This window comes from Colossoma macropomum, unplaced genomic scaffold (assembly GCF_904425465.1).
Source record: "Colossoma macropomum unplaced genomic scaffold, Colossoma_macropomum, whole genome shotgun sequence".
NCBI classification, from domain to species: domain Eukaryota; kingdom Metazoa; phylum Chordata; class Actinopteri; order Characiformes; family Serrasalmidae; genus Colossoma; species Colossoma macropomum.
The window spans coordinates 18,416,331-18,440,667 of record NW_023494794.1 but is presented as its reverse complement, the minus strand read 5'-3'; the positions used below and the strand labels follow the sequence as shown (position 1 = coordinate 18,440,667).

Here is a 24,337-nt window from a genome sequence, read left to right as displayed (position 1 = left end):
GATGTGTAGCCACCCTAAATAAACATTGTAGCAGCCAGATATGAATAACTTACATATTCTGACAAAAACTGAGTTAGAAGTGCTATGATGTACCATTCTATAAAGCTTGCCCAAGCTTACAACAGTCGCTAAAATAGAATGCTTTTGTGGGCGGAGCACTGATAAATCTATTATAGAGAGCTTGTAAACAATAACAACCAGTGTATAGTAACTGCAAAAACACAGCAACAAATAGCTTTGCTTGTTAAATAGTATTTTCTGTTCCAACTTGGGTGCAAACTTTAGAAAAACAGAATTACTTAGTACAGATTATATGTTTGAAAAAATGACAAAATATTACCATCAGAGGGAAACCAACTGGGCCTTCCTGGCCTTCAGAGAAGGCCAAATAATTCTGGGAACTGAAAAATATGTCTAATTTTTAGTTCATTTTTATTTAATGGAATCATGCTTGTATTTGCATTCTGCAAGTATATCGCTCATACTCTTGTTTCATTGTTAAGTTTTGGATAGAAATAAAAGATTGAAACTCTTTAAATGCCCAGCAAAAATTGACCAATCAGGAATTGTTTTTGTCTGTGGTATCTAGGTAGATACAGCTAAGCAAGCTTTCCTATTGGTCAGGACATCAAGAGCTGAAGAGACAGCCCAACACATCAGATTAATTAACAGCATACAACAGCGTTACAAAGTGACACAGTAATCAAGCAAACACATTTTGATTTTCAGTTGGCAGAAGTAATTTAGAAAAAAAGGGTTCCTTCTGGCCTTCTGGAAGTCCTAGATAAGGCAGCCTAAGCAATGGGTTGTTAGAAATTGAAAACAGTGGCGGCTACGCTACACCAAAGTTCACTCTGAAAGAGTGACTGCGAAACTGCAACAAGGTAAAAAATATGCTAATATGTCTGTGACAAGTAAAGCTTCAAGTAAAACTTGGAATGTCTTTTAGAAGCTTTAACTGTCTGTGTTTAATCTAGTACTGCCAAAACCACCATTAGCTTAGTGCTAATAAGCTACTTCAATCCCAGAGGGACTCTAGCAGAAGTTAGCATTATGGTAGAGGTGGATTTTTCCTTCCGGTTATGAATGAGCTTTGACATTTATGGCCTGAATTGAAGGCCTAGCACTGTCCAAATGGTCATAATTTTAGGGTCAGTTCACTCATACGACAGTACAGATGTAAGAGATCACCACACAGTGTCCATACGCTAGCTGCTTACTTACACACAGCAAGTGGAAAGCAGAACAGCACTCAATTTACATTTCATCAGCATCATTTTGCAAAGTGGAGAAGCAAAGCACTCTATCATTGTGTCATTCCAGTGACAAGTTGGTTTAGTATAGAAAGGTTTCATTTCCATGCCACTTCCATAGCTTTAACCAAGCCAGACAGAGCAAAACATAGCATTAAATTCAATTACGTTAAAACAAGAAGGCCATAAAACGGCCCTTCCAAGAAAAGCTTTCTGTCAAGTGCTCTATGGAAGAAAAAAAGGATGCAAATAGGCACAGCAGTGACTTGAGAATATCATGTTTTTTTTTTCCCTTCTGAAGAAGGGAAATGAGGAACTCATGCTGTTTTTGGACTTATGTATGTTCTCTGCTGGTGTAATGTGTTCAAGCTGGCCTGGCCTTGTTTAGCCCATGATGTGTCATCCTGAGGTTTGCTACAAATAAAACCCCCTGACACTCCAAGTGAGACATGCGCCATTCCGCCCACCCGTGTCTGGAGCATGCACTGGCGTGGGACGAACTACATGGTGAAACAGGGTGGGGGAAACTTTGAGGCAAATAAACAGTCTGGACTGTAAATCTAACAAACACTTAGAACTTGCTGAAGGGGCTCCTGCCCAGTCACAATAACTGCATGTACATGGTTCAGATACTTTAAAAAGCAACTGACTGTAAGGTATTTACCTTGAGGAATGACCTTCAGACTTGCAGAGGATGACATGATGTGATCAGACAAGTGAGGACTTAAATACTGCCAGCTCACTTGCCAAGAGGGATGTCACAATACCAGATCTTTGAATTTGATACCAATACCAAAACAATACAAGGGGGAAAAGTGTTTGCAATGTCTGCTGGACCGAACACTGAAAATGTTTAAATTGTTGCAGCTTCATAAAAGTGAAATTTCACCAAATTAAATGGCTAAAATGTAAACAAAGTAATTCAGAGTGAGCAGACGTGAAATGCGCCATTCTAGAGAAACTTACCCTGTTAGAATTGTTCACGTTGTTGGTAATAGGAACCAGACATCCAAAGCACTGAACACCTCTGAAGCTATCTTACAGAAAGTTATGACGCAAAACAGGTAAGTATATGCTGCCTGATGTCTAGGAGGATGATTTACGACAGCTCTGTGGTATGGTTTTGGCCAAAAGGTATTTTAAAATTACATTAATAATGAGATACATGCAGGGTTTCGCCAGGAAAAATAGCCCCCCCCAAAAATCACTAATTTCTACGTGTTGACTATTATCTATATTACCTATAATAACTCAGAAGACACATGCAGGTTCACTGATTGTTGTGGATAGTAAATAAAATGTCCATATTTGCATTAAAGACATGGTGACCCCTGGTCCCCATCACCACCACTGTAAAGAAATCTGGGTTGGTAAATTTCTACACAGTGAACCATTTTAAATCGAACCATTCAGTCTCAATGACTTCTTATGCAGAACTGTAGGGGAAAAAAATCAAGGGAATTTTCCTTCTTTTCCAATTCAATCTCTTTTTTCTCTACACAAAATAAATAATTTAAACTAATTTAACCCTTGTGTGGTGTTCATGTTTTTGATACTCAGTGGGTCTGATGGATCCACCACGTTATTGGCTTTTACAATTTATGTAAAAATACCAGATGTGTAAAATATCACAAGTGTCCAGTGTAAGGTTCTCCTTTAGCAGCTGTAGACAGTCAGCAGCCTGTCCATGTTGTCCACCCTCACACCCATGCATATAGACACACACACACTAACAGCAGGCCATGTAGGAGGAGAACACAGTGAATGGACACAGCACCTCCACACTTTTATTCCCAGTGGGTTCACCCCAACACCACATGTGTAACATAAATGTTTAGGGGGTATTCAGTGGTAAGTCAATAATAATGTGACATTTTATATGTTCTTGACAGAAAATGAGCAAAGGCCAAGGAGTCTGGGGTTGAAATAATAACAAATCATATCATTTTTGTCTTTTGGTAAACCTTGAAAATGTGTCCCGCAGACCCAACACCACACAAGGGTCACAAACTTCACAACATGAAACAAAACTCTTTCAAAGCCAATATATTTTGTTCTGTGTACACCTTTCCCCTGAATATCACTGTTTCCACTGAATTATGATTGTCTTTGTTAACCACAAGACACAATAGCAGCGATTTTCAACAACCTCAAAGAAATAATGTGTATACAGCAAAACATACCAAGAGAAACATTTCTGTTTGCCTCGTGGCACAACAGTTGTAATGTTTTTTTAAAAAAAGGCCATTCATTTTTCCAATAGAGATAAACTGCTTACAGCCAGAGTTCCTAATATGGGGATGACGGCAAAAACAAAATGTCAACACAACTTCAGAGGTCTATTGAAAGAGCACTGAACTTTCAAAACAATGCTTTTGGGAGATATAAAGTGCATCTAAGTAAAACAACTTACTATCATGTAAAAACGTTCTGATCATTATCAATGTTCACAAAGTGCTGAGGTGAGAGTCAGCTAAGCTGAAGAGATCACGCTGATCTGCTACATATTAGTGGTTTTGAATACACACTTTGCTAATTTCATAAAGTCTAACAGTAGGAAATACGGACTCTAAACTGAACTGATGTCAGACTCAAACAGTTTATAAAGTTTGTGTTAAAGCATCAGTTTGCATTCATATAACTGTGGATGACCTGTCATTTGTGGTCAAAATCTCTTCCTTTTTCATCCATCTCACCATCTTATTCTGTCCTGAAGCTGTTACAAACCAAAAATTAACCTAGACATATGATTTAAAAACTTCTTATTGAGCTCTTTATTTTCACTGACTAATGTAACAGCTAGTGGGGTCATCGCTATGTTCCCAGAGTCCTTTATTTGCTCACTGAAACATCTAGAAAACAGTCTTATTATTTTTGGTTTGTAATTTTGAAATATATATTTTTGTATATTTCCAGGGTGCTATGCTCCCTCATTACAATTTTCAAGGTAACAGCTATCCCATGGCCATGTTTCAACCCCAAGTTGCCTCAACAGGAAAATAAGACTAATATCTAATTAGTACTAATATTTGTACATTTCTGTGAAGAAGAATAAGAAACTATTCAGTGAAAGGTGAGATTTATATTATTTCAACTTCACAATATCAACAGCATCGTACATGTTCATTCCAAAGTTGGTATTCATGTTAACAATGGAATCTTTGAGGACACCTATAAGGAAAACATACATTCTAATATCATTTCTACATACCATGCTCTGGAGACTCGCTCTCACCACTCCACCTTTAGGGAATCCCTTATGCCATCTTGGGCTGTGCCATTTCTGTATTAGCTTAAATGACCAATTGGAGTGGCGAGGGGTCAAATTAACATAAATGTAGTCTTCAGGTGCAGAACTTGCCCAGAAATCATTGCAGTCTGACACAAAATCCTTAATATTCCAAAACTATGATATTTGATTTGCTGCGTAGAAATTGGGCTTTATGCATTAAATCCCTCATTTTCTTTACTCTGCTAGCTTGCTTGGCAAAAAAAGACCACTGCACCATGCTGAAACCAGACAAACTGATCGCAAAAGGTATGTACACTAGGCCCTGACTTCTGATAAAAAAAAAAAAGAAGAAAGAAGAGAAAGCATGTTTTGCATTACATCGTTTGCTTATCTACTTCATTAGTTCACTAAAAGCTGAGGGCAAATGTGCTTCTGTTGAACATTTTGCTCTTTGTTCTCCCCTGTAAGACCACAGTGACCCATTGTCCCTAACCATGACCTCAGGAACCTCCTCTTAGGTTTCCTTAATGTATCAGGTTGAGGTATTATGTGTCATTAGTATTATAGCTTGTTAGCACAGAAAAAAAAAAATCATGGATCATTTTTTTCCCCACTCTCTCCGACCTGTCAATGGATAGCTGTTAAACTGATTAAACAGTGTTTCTCCATTTTTCCCCATTCACCTCATAAATGCTACATTAGCTTAGGGCTAGTTACATTTCCTCTATGTACTTATGTACATTTTTAATGAGGTCTGTACTTTTCAAATGATAATACATTCACTTCAACTCAAATATACTTGTGAAGAATCTCTTTCCTGAGCTCAATTTTAGCTCTTCACATTTAATTCCTAATTCTTTTGTTTGAGGTGTAATTTCATTCTCTTCTGCAGGTTCAGCACCTTAGCTGCAGCTGTAGATCACACCTTTCACATTTCACGCTTTAAAATTTTAGTTTTTAGAGCAGAGTCTATATTCATCAGACGTATAAGAGTATGAATGCTGATCTGAGATCAGTTTGTTTCTTTTCCACACCACTGAAGAGGGTTACACGGACTGATGAGACCTGATCGTAGATCAGTGTTCTTACTCTGAGACGCTTGATAAATAGTGGAATCTCAAGAGAAACATAGCATCTAACAAACTTGTTTCCTTACCCTGATGGGGAAAAGAGTACTAAGCAGGTCTATGGTGGTTTAGCTAGACACCCAGCATGGTCATGCTGGTTGACCAGTATACCAGCATCCAAAACACAACCTATGCTGTTTTTTCTAGCAAGATACTGATAAGGGCTGGATGTAAGTTCCACTACAGCTCCATAGGGGACTCAGCACTTTTAAGGATGATTTTAGACTACTCTACTGTATCCACCTCTGACTGGGATTGAAGGTGAAATGACTCCATTGAAAAAACTTCAAAGCGATGCTGCTAGCAGGGGGTGGAAATAATAGTTTAAGAGAAAGTTTCCAGCTTTGGTAAGACGTAGCTTTTCCAGAATTTATATGACAGTAAATTAGTCTGAACACAGGGTGGTGGTGATCCATACAGGGTAAAACACAAACACATTTGCCTTTAATAAGCACCAGTCTGTTAAAAACGTGTTAACAAGCGCCCTCTTATGGTCATACAAAGGTATTTCATTAGGCACATACACTATACAGTGCATGAGTGTCCCAAAATTTCTCAGAAATGCTAATTAGATACCTACACAGAAAGGTTGTTAAAAGAAATTAACAGTTATATATCTGGATCATAAAAATATAAAAATCATCAACTTCATGAATCAAAACCTGCTAACTTACCTGAAAGCGGACTCTCTTAGGAGCCACCCTGTCGCTCTTGTTGGCCTGGTAGACACTGCAGATCATGCTGGACACTCTGGGTTAAATGAGATCCACAGCTGAATCCACTACCATCCTGAGAAACTTTAAAACAGCTCAGTAGCATTCATTCTTCTTAACAGTAGAGTCCACATTCAAGACAAGAACTAGACTGAACTGATTCCACTGACGTCCAGGGCTTGCTCTGTTTTGCTGTAGAGGACTGTATGGTTATTCATTTAAAAGTGGGAGGAAAAAATGAAAAGGCAGGCACACCTTCTCCTTCCTCTCCTCCCCAGCTCCAAATAAGGGCATTCATGATGAACTTCACATGCCCAGCCTGATGGCGCAGACAAAAGCCTGTACTATACACCGCAGAAATTATTGCTCAAGCTGTGCATGTCCCTCTTGGACATCCAGTTATATAAATAGCAAACCATCAGGACAGCTCATTGTGACGCTTCCTGAGTGATTTCAATTCCCTGTGGTTTGTGGGTTTGTTGCCTTCTTCATCTCACACACATACACAACATTAATCTCTCACTTTGATCAACTACATGCCCACACTCTCCTCTCGTTCTCATCTCCCCACCCTGTGGACATATTACAATGAGGAAAAAACAGATAAAAATCTGTACTCTAGCTATCGCAAGCCCCCTTTCTCGTCCGTAAAATCTCTTTAGAGATGGATTTTACGGCAGGAAACGCTGCACAAGTGATTTGTTTGGTGGGCTCAATCAGAGGGAGCTTCACAGTGAGTCAAGCCAGCTGTGCTAGAAACATGAAATAAATATAGATTAGGTAAAGTTGGGGGTGGCTGACACTAGAAAGTGTTACAGTGAAATTCTAAAGAACTGGACAGAGAAATGAGACTTGAGTCATAGACTAATTTTAACAAACAAAAATGTATAAAATTTCATTAAAAAAATAGTAAATCTCATCAGAATAACGACTGCTTGTTCTTCCTAAGAGAACCCATCAGAGTAAAGAGATCTTTTTAAATCGGGTCTTTTTATACACTTTAATAATTTCTTTAATAAGTTTACACTGGAATGTTATTCACCATGACCCTATTCATTATTTTACAGGGTTACAAAAACAGAAATTCTGATCTATCTTTCCATTTTCCACCAGCAATATGATTCCAACAAAACAGACATAACAAAAAAAACGAAAACTCAAACATTTAGTATCTCTTTTTTTCTTTTTCCCTCGTCAAGCTATGGAGAGACTCAAGGCATAAGTGTACAGAGAAAGAGATGGGGGGGCAATCTTCTGTGTTTCTTCTGCACAAGCATAAGAGCTCGAGACTGAGAAAGAGGCCCAGGGCTAAGCAGGCCTGATCTGAGGTAAGTTATGCATTACGCCAATCCCAACCACAGTTATAAGCAACCAAGAGGCAAGACTGGCGTAGGGCCTGCACTGGGAGTCAGCTGCTAGCAACAGCAGGTAAAACTGAAACTACTAAAACATTTTCCACAGTGCTCGCAATCAACTTTACCTTAAGCTAAGTCAGTGGATGCTAGCACTTCTGATATTCTGGAATGGACAAACACATTTGTCTTTTAATAAATGCAACAAATAAGATCTACGTGAGCCGGATTTCAGGTGGTTCTTCCAGGTCCTTCTAACATGTCAGAACTAACACGTTACACCACAGCTGAGTACACAATCACCAAAACTACAGGCAGCAAAGCTGTCGGCTCTCTGAATTACAGATAAAAGTAGCCCCAGGTGTTTTCAAAACAGCAATGTGTGTATTGCACTCTCTACAACAGCACCAGCACACAAAGCTGAGTGGTTGTGGATTTATCACCACTTGCTGGCGCAAAAGACAGATTATAGTTTGTAAATGAATTTCCCTAACACAGAAGAAAAGAAGAAGCCCAAATGCACATTCACTGGTATTACAAACGGGTTGAAACCTTTACAGTGACTTCAAAAAGGGACCCGAAAACGCCGAGTCCAACATGCTAACAAGACACTAATAAAAAAACAAAACAAAAAAAGATAATGTAGACAAAACAGACAGGAAACAGACACATACAAGCAAGACCACTTCACAGCAGATGAAAGATAGATGTATAAAAAAAAAATCCAGACATAAGATACATGAAAAAAGAGCCTTGCCATCAGACCTAGACAAAACAATGAGGTCCATCTGATAACACATGGTCCTGCCAACGCAAGCATGAACAGACCGTGGAACAGATCAACGGCGGATCATCCAGTCAAGGACCATTAGCAGGAAAAGACAAGCATGTCTTAGAAGAGAATTCAGAGCAGTACCCCAGTACACGTGAGATCAGAAAAAAAAAAACATCACCCTACCCAATTAACTTTACCCTTAATGCTAAATTAGATCAACCATCAATAAAACTCCATCATCTATACAACTGATTAAACAAAAGGTGGATTCATATAAATTATTCTTCTCAAGAATGGTACAGTCCCCCTTCATGGTTTGGCGCCTCCAGTTAAAACGCATCATCGGTTTGGCTGCGGCGTTCCTTTTCCTCATCTCAATAAGTCAATCCCTTTATAGAATGATTCACTTTTGTACAAAGATACAAATACAGCCAACACTGCCAGCCACGGTGAAAAGGGTCATTTTTCTTTTGGAGGAGAAAGAAGAAAGGTTCAAGTCCTGTTTAAGTACTGCTGAAGGCGAAAAGGTTCTCAACAACCTCTTCATGCCCTCTCTCTCTCACTCTAGCCTGTACTGTGTTTGTATTCATGTATTCAAGTCTACTGAATTGGTTTTCTTTGAAGTTGCTTTTGGGCTTTTCATTGGCAAAGGTTCTTCTTTTTATAGGATCTCGTACTTGTCGACAACAAATGATGTTTCTGTGGAGAACCGTACCGGACTGCTCCCGTCCACCTGAGACACTTTAGTGACCTAGAAGGGGCAAGGAAAGACAGAGCGATATTAAAAAATGACCGAAGTATAAATGAATTAACAGTGCCTCATTACTGATGATAGATAGGGGTCAAAAATATCACGGTTTCACAGCGTAGCAGTACTAAGCAGGAGGTGAAGATAAAAGGAAAACAATTATGAAACACGAACGTTACCAGTCACTTATGCATTCATTTCAGCATATTACATTGGTATTTTCCTTAAACAATAAAAGCTTGAACTACTTCTTTAACCTTTAAACAAGACATTTTTTTTATATTTCTGTGGGTTGAAGGCTTCAAGCGCAAAACCCCTGCATATGAAACGAGGATACCCAAAAGGAAACAAAAGTTTTCATCTTTAGTACATTTATAGTATTAGAAATCATTTGTAGTAGGAATGTGCAGCGAAATGTGACCGTTTTGCTCATATTTTCACGCATGTTATGTTATCCCTTTATGTTACTCTGAAACACGAGAGCCTGAACTTCAGCGCATTGCCAAGGTCTCACTGTTAAGGACATGGCTAAGAAAACAGAGATAGCGTGGCTAACTAGGCTAACTATTCTAGCTGATGTTAGCTAGGTCTAAAAACATACACAGATAATTATAGATAGAGACATAAATATATGATTCCATTACATCTCCCAGCTAGAGCTGGGCGATATGGCCAAAAATGTTATCACGATAAACAAAATTCATATCGTTCGATATCGATACATGCAGCGATAAATGTCAAATCATTATTTCTTTCAAGTTTGAAGGCTGAATTTTGCTCCTGGGTGGTTAATTGCTGTTTTAAGCTATCCTTTATGATCAGAACATGACAAACACTCGCTAAACAGTGGAACATTTCACAAGTCTGTCATGGGAGAGTGGGAGAGAGTGTCTGGTGAGCTGTTTTTACCAGCTGGAAAAGCATGGCTATTTTGTATAGTCATAATTTAAGAAAGAAAACAGATTATTTTTAGATGGTGGCGAGCGCTCGGCTACCCCGTTACAAATGACATCACAGTATTCAGACACCAGCTAGCGACGACTGGATTTCTCGTATCTATCGTAGTAGTTTGAGGGGTGAACCGCAAAATATCTAACACCAGACAAACGGAGTCCTCTTTTTAGCAACGTTTAAACTGAAAGCGGTGCTTTTGTGTCTCATTTGATCTACAGTATCATCAATTCTCCGTGCTGTGTGAGTGACGAAGTGCTGCTTCAAGTTAGCCGGCTGCTAAAAACAGCTAGCCCGGAAAGATAGCGCTCTCCCACTCTCCAATGCCTCACAGCGTCCTCAGTTTACTTTTGTTTAAATCAGGGCTGTAACTGACATGAACTCACTTCTTTCTTTCACTTTCGTTGCTTGGGAATGCACCAATACTAAAATATGACTTTTTAAGCGCTGTAACAGCGCTATAGTTGTGATGAGCAGACGTGATTTAACGCTGCTAAAGCTGGTTAGGATGTTAGTAAAGAGGTGAGTTCACTGTAGGACAGTACAGTTACACCACTGACCTCGTCACTCACACTCGGTCACAGGAGAACAGATCGCCTGTCGCTCCACTCAAACAGGGAATGTATAACTCAGCGTTTCAGCCGTTGCTAAAGACCCATCTTACTCGTGGCCCCCTCCCTGTCTAATCATGTCGAAAAACTCAGAAGTACACCCTCTCCTGGTGACAACAAAATAGTGTCACTTTCCTTGCAGTATAAAACGCCACCAGGGCTTTCGCTAGGAAGTGTAAGAATGGAGTATTATATCGAACATTTATCGAACATGTCGCATCGCTCTATCGAGGAAAAGTTGCATCGCGATAATTATCGATATCGTTTTATCGCCCAGCCCTACTCCCAGCTCAATATTTTTTTTTCTGTCATTATAAATCAAGAGGGCCTAAGTCAAAGTGAAAAAGTATTTAAAGGAATAAAAATAAAAAAAAATTCTCTCACTGATGTTGCTGGCTGGCAACATGCAGGTCTAAGCCAACAGCCGGAAAAATCTGCTAACTTCATGTACATCAACATTATGTGATTATTAGCTACCTAATAATAAGGAGAGAGCAAAGTTGAGAAAGACCTTGCATAGCCGCTGTTTGGGGTATTTATGGCCGATAATTCCATGTTTTCTGTATGTTTGGGAGCCAGCGTGTGTAAGATTACTAACTAGCAACGCAACATGCGTTTACAAAAGACATGGACTGCAAAGCCAATCTCCCAGCACTATGAAGTTCATGTCCCTAGCACACACCAAAACGTGAAGAAAGCTGCTGGAGCGAGTTTCAGGGGAAAATCGAGAAGGAGGGATTGCGCCAATAACAGGCTGAGAACCACTCATTTAAGGAACTATAATTCATAAACAGACAGAAATGGATTTTAATTTGTATTTTGGCAAAGTTAAATGGTGAGGTAACTGTCTAATTGTAAACTGTGACTTACCGTGAAACCATTACTCTAACAACCCTACTGATCATGCAGGGACAGACCATAATTAAATCAGTGTTGTGTTCTTAAGAAAAACAAATCTCTATTTATAATCTCAATGTGTGGATTCGTCTGGGAGCATACTAAACCAAAGTCCATGAACAAAGTCATTCTTTTATTCAACTACATGAGGTAGATGTTGTATATCGTTTACTGCCACAGGCAAATCTCTTTTGTTGCATGGTGTGAACATTCATGACAATTTGACAAGAAAAAAATCCAAAAATGGTCCAAAATTACCTGGAATGAAATATCATAATAATTTACATTAAATTAAGAATTGTTTTCATTCTTCTCCAAAGACACCATTTGGAAGATTTTCTTGTGGCATTGATAATATACTTTTATTTATTTGCCTCTGTACCTGAATGTCACAGTAGTTGCCCTTGGAGACGAAGGAGACATTGACAGGGAAGAAATCGTTCGGCTGGCCAGCTATGCTAAACTCTAGACTGCCAGTCTTATTCTTCACGTCCACCACAGGCAGACACCACTCCAGAACATTCCGTCTGCTGTCGTGACGATACTCTCCATCCAGGTCACCAATTACAGGAGCACCCACCCCTGACCTGTAATGAGCCATAAATAGCAAATATGCATTAGCAAATTACAAAACAAATTTATATCAAATATATAAAATTTATATCAAGAATTTGATATGGTCAGTGTTACTGAAGATGAACTAGGAATCCTCCAGGCTTTTGTGGCTAAAAAATAAATACTGCAAGCACACACCATACCACCCATGCTCCAGCACTGATGTGTTGTTTGTGTGTCCTTATGTGCCTTGTTAGTTCTTACGATTTTTTACTTTAGTTCTCAGTCTGCCTTTGTTTGTTGATGGATTTGCCTTTCTCGGATTTTGGCAATAATTTCCCCTGAACGGTTCACTAGCATTTGCATTGTGTCTCTAATCGCTTAATACACAGTCCATCACATGCAGAGCAAATTTACTGCATCTTATTCAGTTACGTCCAAATCTAGCAAGAATGGTGAGATGTTTTTTTTGCTTAATTCTCACTGTAATCTCTTAATAGGTTTAGATTTATGTAAGTAGTTTTTAAACAAATATAATGTTAATCTTTTTATTAATCAGAAAGCAAGTTAGGGCTTTACTGAACATTAAATGATAGATACCATTGCTAACTTGGCTAAAAATGGGAAAAAAACTGCCAAACGCTCCTAAAAGCAAAGTTGTTTGGGAGCTGAAAAGGCCAGCTTATACTGGTGAGCTGAACAAACTGATCTGACTCACCGAAAAAAGACAGAATGTCCAACACTAATTTGCAGTCTTTAATGAAAAGGGCTGTCAATGAAAACTAGGCATCTGGGTGCATCCTATCACAGTAAAATGAACTGGCAGGAGCAGATGTTAATACTTTGCATGCATTCTTGCTTGAATAATAATTTATACAGCTCGTTATACAAAGCATGAACCAAATTCTCCCATCAGTAATATTAAACAGACGTACGGTATGGGGATTGAGATAACAACATCATTGAGTTCCAGGGATTCTTCCTGCAGCTCGTACTCTATGTTAACATCACAGCCTGATCCACTTTCTGAGGGCCAGCAGTTTACTGCAGGAAAACAGAGCAGGAAAAAAAAACATTAATTGAGTCATCAGTACAACACTACAAACATAAAACTGTTGAGTTGGTGAACAATAACACTAACTTGTTAGCGGTATAAGGGACTCGTCTGTGGTCTGTAGTCTCCACTTCAGCACTCCCACGTCATTGTTCAGGGGGAAGGACTTGTCTGGGTTCTTTAGACCAATTAATGACTCTGCTGTGAACAGCTTCTTGTCCACATTGGGATGGGTCTGTAGGACAGAATTTCAGTTTCTCAAGGGATCTTGCAAGCCAGGGAAAACTGATGTAGACCAGAGTTCCATTACAGGTCATTATTGCCCTGAAGCAAGCATTCACATCTAACCATATACTGTAAGTTAGGCCTGCAGCTATTGATCATTTTCATTTTTAAATACTCTTTGTAATATCACCTTAAAAACTTAAATATGCTTTAAGAATAAGAAAGGCTCAAGACATGTTCCACCTTCATGACTAAAAGGAAAAATATATATTCTTATTGTTGCTTTGATCACTGTTATTGTTGTTACTGCATTATTGCTACATTGTGATTACTGTTATCATTATATTGCACCGTTTATTTATTTAGATTTCTTAGTAAATATTTATTGAATTAAATTTGTATTTTTTATTTATACATTTGAAAAAATATTTTCAGAGTTAAATTAATATGTATAAAGTAAAAGGGTCAAAATATAATTACAGAATATTACTGATCAAAGTACTCACAGAATTGTTAAAATACGAATTAAAACATCTAAAAATACCTTCTGGGAATAGTCTATGATATTAAATCCAAACTTAAATCCAAGCTGTCTCCAAACCTTTAAACGGTTCAGTGAAAGATGTTGTGAATAATGACCAACTGGTCTGAACTCTCAAAATCAGAGGTCCAAATACTTATATAAAACATTTATTGTCATGCTGACCTTACGGATCTTGCAGTCAACAATGAGAGACTCAAGAGTGCCAGATTAAAGACTGTTCAAGTAGTTCAAAACAGAGAGAAATAAAACATAGGGATAGCAGGGGTAAAAGCCAAAATCTGATAAAGGTGGGAGACGGGTTGTAAGACCTGCCACGTGAATTGTAAAACTGACCCTTTATTAAGAAATTATGTTTGAACCAGAAAATGAATTGTTGGGTCACGTCAGGTTCAGATAAATGTAAGACAAAGCCCACCTGCAGCTGGACGCCCCTCTTGTCATTGTTGTTGATGAGCAGTCGGATTCGCCCGTTTTTCTCGTCAGACACCCGGAGTGTGATCATGCCCAGCACCTCCAAGTTCTGCAGTCCTCCGTCACGGCCACATGTGAGCGTGATCTTCTCCTCCACTCGCAGATGCACACTGCAACCAGCAGAGGGCAGTAGTCAAATAAACACTGCTAAGACACTACACTAATAGGATTTTATCATTTTTGATCAACATTCAATCATCACTACTAAACTGAGGTGGATTGCTAAAGGGAGGCCCAAAAGAAAAAACTGTTTTTGTATTTATTGCAGCCATACCCAACAAATAGTCTAAACTGGAATTCTACGGCACCTTAAAAGGTCTGCAATGTTGAACAACATGTTTTTATACATGGAAGTTGACCCATGTCAAACCATATGTCTCAGAATGCAGTCTTGAGCAGACAATGTGGAGGGTTACAAGTTAATTTGAATTTTACAGACATCACTAAGGCTATGATGAGGAATACTCCTGCACAATATCATTCAACCAAAGCATTAGTCATACTTCAGCATAATCAAACAACAGAATATCCCTCTGCAAACAAAAGAATACCTCTCTAACTATACTGGGTGGGTGCATCCTGTCTAGCTTGTTTCTAAACGTCACATGGACAACCTCTACAAACCAGCAAGTTATTCAATTTCACCTTCTTTCTGTAAGTACTTCCTTGGGAAGGTGCAGGTTTTACATGGTTCTAATTTAGTTTTTAATTTCACCTTCTGTCTAAAAGTACTTCATAGAGAAGGTGCAGGTTTTATGTGAATCTATAACCTCTTTTTCCTTAGGATTTTCCTTAAGTTAGGATGCTGTGCAAAATGTAAACAAATATAGAATGCAATCCTCTAATTAACTGAAATTAGTATACAACTCATTTTACTGTTGTTTTTTTTTTTAAATGCCCAAAAAAAAACAGAAGAACAAACTGGGAACAAACTGGGTTAATTGGCCACAGGTCAGTAACATGAATGGGTATAAAGGGAAATGTTCAAATTGTTATTTGAATTTGATGAGAAGTTATTTCTGTCTACACAGTCTAATTTCGAAGAGAGATAACCGAATTTTTAAATGCTTTCCGTCTTTCTTTGGCATCAAAAAGAAAAAAAAAATTAGAAATGCAGACCTGATCCTGTCGATAGAGAAAGTAAATCAAAGGTAAATTACTATATTGCGTAATTATTATGTAGTAAAATTATGTAATTATGCAGTTACAAGTCAATAGTATAGCAATAATGAATTCCGTATGGTTCACAATCACAATGCAAGCAGCCGTAAGCAACTGGCCTCCCTGCTGACAGCTGTGACGTACCTTTCTGTGTTAACAGGGGCAGGCAGAGATTTAGAGGCCTCAGAGGGTCTTTTGCCAGTATTTGGTAGGATAATGTTCTCGCCCTCGGACTTCAGCTTGTCCACAAAGTCGTCCACCTCCTTCCCCCTAGCCCCCAGTTTGAGGGCTTTGCTAGAACCGCTAGGCCTGTGGGAGAACGTGGACAGTGAAAGACTTAGCACAGTGAAAGCATCTGCATTATAGTCTATGAAAAACATATCTAAGGCTCTACCAAAATTGTAGCTGTACTCAAGGCTGTTGTGTCTGGTTTTAAGTAGAAGGCTAATTCTACCATTAAAATCTACAACATAAGTGTGCCATTTCTTATAAAGTAGTTGTGTAGCTGTGTGGATACAAAATTAGTTTGGCCAAAATACTGTTAGCTTAGCCTGGCACTACAATCTGTTAGTAAAAGGGGAACTCCACTGATTTTATTTTTTTAAATTTCTGAATAATTTAATGTTTAAGATGTAAACAACGTCATTCAGAGTGGTTTTACAGAAAGTGCTCCATCCTTAAGAACTTTCTTTTAGCAGTGTTGATAGCAATGGATGGCTAAAGAGGTTTATGGCTGTGAAAGCTCCTTCACAGAAAGTTATTATATGAAACTGTTATGAATATGCTGCCTGATGCCTGAAACACTTTTATGATAGTTTTCAGGTTTTTGGCCTAAAATGCATGATTTTAAGTCCATTCATGGCAGAGACATGCATGTAGGACATTGTAAGCAAATTACCACTATTTTAACATTATCAACATTATATATAAAACTCAAAGATGTGTGATGTGTGATGCCTGGTTCCTATCACCACTACAAAAAACCTGAGTTGGCAAGTTTCTCTAGAATGGCACATTTCACATCAATCCACTCTGAATGAATCTCAAACACTATAATAATAAATGCAGATTTTTTAAAAATTCCACTATACCTAATATGTATTGGTTAAATAAGCAAGCGTGAGCATGCATTTTGAAAATGACAGCACTTGCACGGGGGTACCTGACAGGTGCTGGAGCAGGTTTGGGTTTCTCTGCCTCGATCAGTGTGTCTGTTATTATGGCTGTGCTGCTGCTGCTACTGCTGCTGCTACCAAAGCCACCAAAGCCAGGAGACTTCTTTCCTCGCTCAGCATCCCTCCTCGCCTGCTGCAGCTCCTTCGCCTTCCGCCTCATCTCTGCCTTCGCCTCCCGTTCCTGGGTCTAAGGAGACATGAAGAGAGAAACAGTTAAATGGTGAAATTAAGCCATGATGGATTCCTTCTGCAAATAAAACATCTATACTACATGATGTATAGTTTCATCATAAGGTTATTAGGTATAGACCTGCAACGTAAAGTCAGCAAAGTCAATTAGCTGTCATGAACAATTATGGGAAAAAGTTGAGGCATAATTTTTTACAAAGAGAAACATTATGATGTTCTGTAATGTTCATTTAACACGTTCAGTCATTCTCCCAGATTGTATTACACTACCAAACCACTGGAATAGCTTCTATTGTTTCATTAAAGAAGCTCTGTGAGAAAGTATAAAAAATTTTAATGGTGCGATTAGTCAACTGACAGGCGGCTGTACAAATTTTAAAATTAAATTCAATGTCTTTTTTAATACTTTTTATAAGACCTCAACATAGCAAGTAGCAAGAACAATACTATTTCTACCACACAAATTCTACAAACTCAAAATCTTGCCTGGTTTTGAATTGGTTTAATATATAAAATGACCTGTTTTGTTCTGAATCATCTGAGAATTTAATTAAGGATGTCATGATTTGCCCCTTTCCCCCTGCCCTCCATTCTGAGACCTTTAATATGGAGTATCAGCTGATCCTTTGCGCAATCTAGTTTTTGTGTTTTCACAGATAATACAGCTGCATAGTCTAGGCAAGATCTGCTAGGCTATCAGTTAGTACTACAGTAAAAGCACTTCATTTCCAGTATGTGCACAATGTAGCATTCTAGACTTATATGTTTAAGTTTATGGCTTAATGATTTATTATGACCTAGTTTTATTGACCTGATGGGGCTACCAATTACTTTAATATACAATAAAACTTAATATATGTGTATGTTAGTAAGCTTGAAACTATATATGTAATGTTTTTCGAGGACTACTTGTGTGAAATAACCATTATATAGTGTTGTGAATTCACAGATTTTACACTGCTGTAACACCTCCTTTCTTTTGGTTTTGAATGGTAAAGAAAAATGTCTATTTTGTTTTCAATGAGTTACAACTTGCAAGAGAAAAATATGTTTTTTAAAGGATTTTATGCATTTTTTTTCTCTCTGTGGTGTTTACATGAAGGGCAGTTAGTTCAAACACCACGTAGGGCTTATTTTAGTTGATATGCCAGAATCAGACATCTTTAAATTTATTTGAAAAAATGAGACACTTTCAGACTTTTTAATTTTCCATATGTATTTTAAGACTGTATATGCCTTTTTAAGGACCCTGTTAAAGAATCCTATGTCAATGAAAATTGATTATCCATATAATCGTTAGTTGCAGCCCTAATTGAGAACCAAATCAAATCAAGTATGTGCTGAATTCGTTTAGATTCTTGAATAAACTGCAGACATAACTGCCAAGCAGTGGTCTATTTCTTGCTTTCAGCGATGCAGTACTCGACATTTCCTGGAGTGAGTGAAGACGCACCTCAATCCACATTTCATTTGAACTATGAATAAATGTTAATTAAGCACATGAAGCAGGGCAAATTACCCAGCATCTGCATTGCTGTGGATCAGCAGGTCTGAATGATCACTTTTCTTTGCAGCTATGCCAAAGGGCTTAGCCAAGCAGAATCAGCAGACTGCACACTGCTACATATATCAAAGTGCCACTTTTTCCCCGCTCTGCTCTCTCACCTCTCTGACAGCACGGAACACCTTCTCCTCATGCGAGTCCATCTCTGTGAAGGTTCTGATCTGCGCCAGGTTGACGTTCTCTCTGTAACCAAGGGCAACGATCTCATCGAAGGCAAAGATGAGGTCAAAGCAGTGCTCCGAGATTTCACTCTCCTCCAGCACACGACAGTACTCGGGAATCTGCACAATAAACGTAACACTCAGTTTCATAGCAATAAACATTCTTCATCATTTAGATCAATGTTACAAAAGATGAACATAAATCATTTTGATCACATGAAGAGCTGCATGCAAACCACAGTAAGACACAAAAGAGCATCGACATTCACAGAGATGTTGCTCATCTAATAAGTATCTAATAACTACATCATCACAGTAGTATCTCGGCACATATCAAATAGGGAGCTTACAACAATGCGATTTCATTACATCTCTATGCAAAACGATTCAATGCACCATGACATCTCTTGGACTTCAAAATTCAAAATAATTGTTAAAATACATTGAACACACAAAAGCAACCTGAGGAACTATGTACAGAATAGTACAGACAAAATTTTATCTATTTTGGCCAAAAAATGAGGGCCTTTTATTAATCATTATTATTAAGGATGCATTGACAACAATGCTCATGTCAAGTTTTTTTAACAGTCATAGGGAGACCGTATTGTCCTACCCATTTACAAAAACTGATTCTTCGCCACTGCAACGTTACTGTAGTTAAGGTAACTAATGTAGCACAGCTAGCTAATGTATATTATTTAAAAATCAGATGAATTTTTTAATGATTTAACTGATAAGGCGGCACTCATTTACATTAACAACTACTAAGTAAGGTATGTTATTTTGTAAGGACAAGTACCTAAAAACATGTACGAGTACTTGTTCTCAGTCTGAAAAATGGTACCGATGCATCCCTAATTACTATGATCAATTCTAACTAAAATCAATGCGACTGAACCACCAGCTTCAGCATCACCCCTAATATCAAAGCATTCATGTTTACATGTGTCCATCTGATACTTCATACTTACCACGCGTGAGAAGAGACGCAGAGTCTCCAGATCTTCCAGGATGTTGCTGTTCTTGGTGGTGACCAGCACCATGTAGAGCTTCTCCAGAGGCTGGTAGACATAGCGCACACTCTCTGTCTCCACAAACGTGTGCTGCTTCCCCGTGTTCATTAGTTTAGGGAAGGCGGCCAGCAGGCCCTCCACGCGCGTCCGTGTCATCTCCACAAACTGCCGTGACACCAGAGCCTTCCCCGCCTTGGTGCATACTGCTGCAGCCAACAGCACCTGTACATGCAATAAGAACAGTCAGTACATCTGATCCAGCAGCAATGCTACTAGGAAACTCCAGGACTGCAGAATGTATGATTTGTTAAACGATATCAGAACACCTGCCTCCTCACTAATGTTAATGTCATCACAGAGGATTACAACATGCAAATTAGCATTCAATTACTGCATGCAGCGGTATTTTTCATTCATAAGAAGGCAATAATTTCGGTAAAGATAATGCAGGTGATTTATAATGACATCATTAAGTGTTTCAAATATATCACAACAGACACTGCAATGGAAAAATGTCCTCACGTTAGCAGCCCTAACATGCAGCTCAACTGTATAGCTGATTATTGATACACCAAAATTATTCTTGGCTGAAAAACAAATTCAGTACATGCTGGGCTAAAACGAATGCCCCTAATAGAAACTTGAAATAGTTCCATGCAACTAAAATTTTCACTGGTTATCTGCTGCCGCTTAAATAGTTTGACCACATCCACACTGACCAGCAAAGGAAAGTGAAAGAAACTAAAAGTGTTTTTTAAAGTTGTTTTTTATTTTTATTATTATTAAGTCACTTTGTTGTATGTCATTTTTTTAAGTTCACAATTTTTGGCCCAAAAACCAAAAGTGGTACTGTTTTCCATTTTCAGACAAAAATTTTCAGCGGCCAATATTCTGGTGCATCCTTACAGCCGATGTGTCATAGATTCCAGTACAAACAGAGCACCAACTGGGGGATGTAAAGACTAAGAAACAATATTACACACAGAGCTGCTCAATTTATCACTTGTTAATTGTTACAACACTGGCCTTTTACAATACTGACTATGCAGAAGGCTAAAATATGCAACTGAACACTAAAAAATCATTTTACTATGTGTTGTAAGCATGTTAATCAATCTAGATGAGCATTCTGGAGAACTATGTTATACATATAACCCAATAAACAACTCACTTTGGTCAAAGAAATGCAGGCTGATTTTTATCATTATTACTGATTATTGTAAATACTGTATTAAATATATTGCAATAGATTACACTCTGTAATATGTAGTAATACAACTGCAATATGGGACTTTGGAAATACTAAGTAACACTAGACCACTCCTCAAAAAGAGAAAACCCATGTATACAACTATGTGCTCCTTTTTTAGACATTTATCAGCCCATGACTGAGACACACAGCTTCTCCAGATGCATGTGAAAGCTGCTATAACATCTTTCCAAGCTAAGTGCTAATTATTCAGCTTTTTTATAAGATCACGTTGACACTTTGGTTGGCTGATGTTAGGCAGAGTGGAAGCGCCATCCTCTTTCAATCCAGTGAGAACACAGTCAGCTGAACTTTCAAGAATCAGTAACACAACTAGAATGCAAATCCTGACCTCTGCCCTTTAGCCAGCTAAACTACCTTTCAGGGGCCATTAACTCCACACTTCTTGAAGACAGAAGTGCATTCCAACAAGCAGCTAACAGTCCTTTGACGATGAATAAAGGAAACGTCACCAATTACAAAAGTCAGTCTCAGCTAACATTACTGTCCGTGCAAGACCAACCCAAGACTAAACATAAAGGGAAAAAGCCTACAACTTCAAATGATTCAGGTAAAAATTTTTTGCCAAGGCCAGAAATAATCTGGCTGGAACCCGCAATAAATAACACCTCAAATTCTGGTAAAAGATGCTAATGATTATTAGAACGCAGACAACAGATCATAATATTGTTGCACGTGAAAGTAACTTGCATATTAAGTGACCTGGCCATCTAATATTACAGAACACAGAGTACTGGATTTGAAAAAGCTAATGTTTGTTCCCAATCCTATCCTGTAAATTACATAATCCTCCAAGTAAGAATCCAACTACAACATACACCATATGTTCAACAGTCTGAAGACACCTGCTTACCCAAGGTTTCTTTAGAAATCAAGGTTATTAATACAGCTCCTGTCCCTCCTTTCCTGCAGTAAAAGCCTCTACTCATCTGGACAGGCTTTACTCTAGATGTTGGAAGACTGCCGTGAGGATCTGATTGCATTCAGCCAAGAAAGCATTAGTAAGATGTTAAATGATTAGCTCTGAATCACAAATGTCACTTCAACTCATCCCAAATGAACTGGATGGTGCTCCATCACTCCACTGTAATCCAGACAACGCAGTTTCAGTGCTCCACAGCAAAATGATGGTGGGCTTTACGCCCCTCTATCTGAGGCTTAGCATTGGGCATTATGACCTTAGGCTCATCTCCAGCGTGTTTAATTCTATTGGTCAATGCTTTTCTATGGAAATTTTACAAGCTATGTGAAACTTTGTCAGCAATGGGTGAGCCTTGAGGTAACTGAATTTAATAATTTGAAGAAGTGTCTAAATACTTCTTGTCATATAGATAGTACTGGTTTCCCAGGCGTAGATTAAGCCTAATCTCGGACTAAATATTAGGTGGCAGTGAAGAAGAGCGTTTTAGTCCAGGCGTAGACTTAATCTGGATTTGTGAAACTGCCTCATGTATGACACGACACCAGCTCCAGCTGGAAGGCAGCTGTTTTATATGAATGAAGAATGAAGAGAAGTCTGCAGTGAACCGACTGTGCAAATGCTAACGTTAGTTCCCTACAGACACCGAATGCTAGAAACCAAAAGTTGGCACAATAAAACAAACGACCAACATAATACAACGCTATCATCACTCGTTCAATGCAAAATTAAACTGTCTATCGACAATATACCAGCTACGATTACCTGAGACTGTTAGTTAGCTACCAAACCCGCGCTAGCCCTGGCCTACAGTCGCACACTGAGTTGACACTGATGTGGACAGTTAGCTTAGCGCAGCAAGCTAATGAGCAATGTTGACGTTTGCAACAGCAGCTCGTCCTCTTGTAACCTAAATAGAGGATAAAAACAGCTGTCATATTGAGTGGCTGGGCTCCATATTTTGCTTCAACACCACCATAAAAGTGGCCTAATTCAGTTTAACCGGGATGCTAATTTAAAGTGGTTTAAGTCCGTATTTTTTAGCCGCTAGCTCGCTATTAGCTTCGTATGTGCATCGCGTCTGACTGAAAAACCTAAACCCGTCGCTCGATTTTCAACCGTTCATTCAGCAACAAAATGAGACGGACTCACCATTTTTCAGCGTCTGCTATCTTCTTTCGTGTCTAAGCTCCTGACGTCGGCTGTCCTGTGTAATAAAACCGGGGTCGCGGTGAATAAAGGGGTAGTTTGTGCGCGGCGGTCTGCTTGCCTGTCTGCAGCTTCAATATGGCAGAAGCGCTGAGCCACGTCTCCACCGGAAAAGCCCCGTCAGCGGGGTAAAAGGGCAGCAGCACATGTGGAGGATTCAGCATCAGCAGCGTTAGTGCTGTAGATGGGAAGCAAGCAGGACACGTCCTGAAGGGGGAGCACAGGAGAGCCTGTACACGGATACAACTCAGAAAAGTAAGCAATGTCTCAAATGTTTGCTGTTCACAGGGTTGGGCGAAATACTTCGAAAGAGTAATGATGGCTGAATACTGAATACACTGCTCTGAATGTATTCAGTAACGTATTCCATTACAATACATAAAAAAGTAACGTACTGTATGTCTTCTTAATGTATTCAGAATACACTATATGGGAAAAACACTGCTGTAATTTTCACTTAATTCACACTGTTCCTCGCTATTTCTGGCAGGCAGTTTTGTTCATGTACTCGTTCTGATGATATTGTAGCATGTTCGAGAAATTTCTGGGTATTGTTCTCCTGCAGTTATCTGGGCAAAACATTGAGTACCAGTGAGAATTAAATAAAACGTAATTTTTCAAATAGATTACTTTATTAATCCCAGAGGGAAATTCCTCTATTGCTGTAGTACACAGCACAGTAAAGAGCAAAACAAGAGCAAAATGAACAGGAGCGAAGTATCATCTTACAGTATTTACAGATGCATAAATAGAAAGTAAAGATAAACAATGGAATAAAATAAAAATACTAATTTTCTCTTATTCCGATATAACTTTATTAGTCTTTTTTTTCTATTTACTGATTTTGCTAATACATTTTTGCTTCTTGAATCGCTTTTTTGCTTCTTAAAAATGTTTCTTTTGCTTCTGACTTATGGCACTTTTTAAACAGGGGGCGGGTCTTAGAAGAGGGCGTTCACCTGCACCCTCTATTGGTCAACTGATTTGGAGTGACAGGTCTTCTGAACAGTAGCCACTCAGTGGAACCGCCCCCAGCATGGCAGAACACGTCTTGTCTTCTGCTTTAGGTGCAGCTTTGAGCTGGCATATCTGACATTAGGAGCAATGTGTGTCATATTCGTTTTTAAATTATTAACGAAATGTATGTTTATGGGATTCTGTGTTG

At 38.6% G+C, this 24,337-nt stretch overlaps 2 protein-coding genes across 7 annotated transcripts in view; both read right to left on the bottom strand.

The window, feature by feature from the left end:
* Nucleotides 1-6,570, bottom strand: part of phldb1a (pleckstrin homology-like domain, family B, member 1a) — an 80,702-nt gene extending 74,132 nt beyond the window's left edge. For 2 of the 6 annotated variants that reach the window (XM_036580467.1, XM_036580468.1), the window contains exon 1: nucleotides 6,287-6,570. In XM_036580467.1, the coding sequence (XP_036436360.1) occupies nucleotides 6,287-6,352 (66 nt within the window). In that variant the 5' untranslated portion in view covers nucleotides 6,353-6,570. The remainder of the gene's footprint in view (nucleotides 1-6,286) is intronic. The other 4 variants (XM_036580471.1, XM_036580472.1, XM_036580473.1 and 1 more) reach the window with 4 other exon arrangements.
* A 741-nt stretch (nucleotides 6,571-7,311) lies between these two features.
* Nucleotides 7,312-23,296, bottom strand: arcn1a (archain 1a). The gene is made up of 10 exons (XM_036580478.1): nucleotides 23,116-23,296; nucleotides 19,733-19,996; nucleotides 18,699-18,878; nucleotides 16,832-17,031; nucleotides 15,814-15,978; nucleotides 14,453-14,618; nucleotides 13,356-13,503; nucleotides 13,150-13,258; nucleotides 12,042-12,246; nucleotides 7,312-9,203 (listed from the first exon to the last, which is right to left on the bottom strand). Exons 1-10 carry the CDS (start codon nucleotides 23,116-23,118, stop codon nucleotides 9,114-9,116), a joined length of 1,530 nt encoding a protein of 509 aa, XP_036436371.1. The 5' UTR covers nucleotides 23,119-23,296; the 3' UTR covers nucleotides 7,312-9,113.
* Between the last annotated feature and the right edge of the window lie 1,041 nt (nucleotides 23,297-24,337).

Coding starts and splice junctions, on each gene's coding strand:
- arcn1a (XM_036580478.1), bottom strand. Junction 15,979..16,831: donor CCTGCTCCAGCACCTGTCAG/GTACCCCCGTGC, acceptor GTTCTCCCACAG/GCCTAGCGGTTCTAGCAAAG. Junction 12,247..13,149: donor GTTATCTCAATCCCCATACC/GTACGTCTGTTT, acceptor GGCTCATTACAG/GTCAGGGGTGGGTGCTCCTG.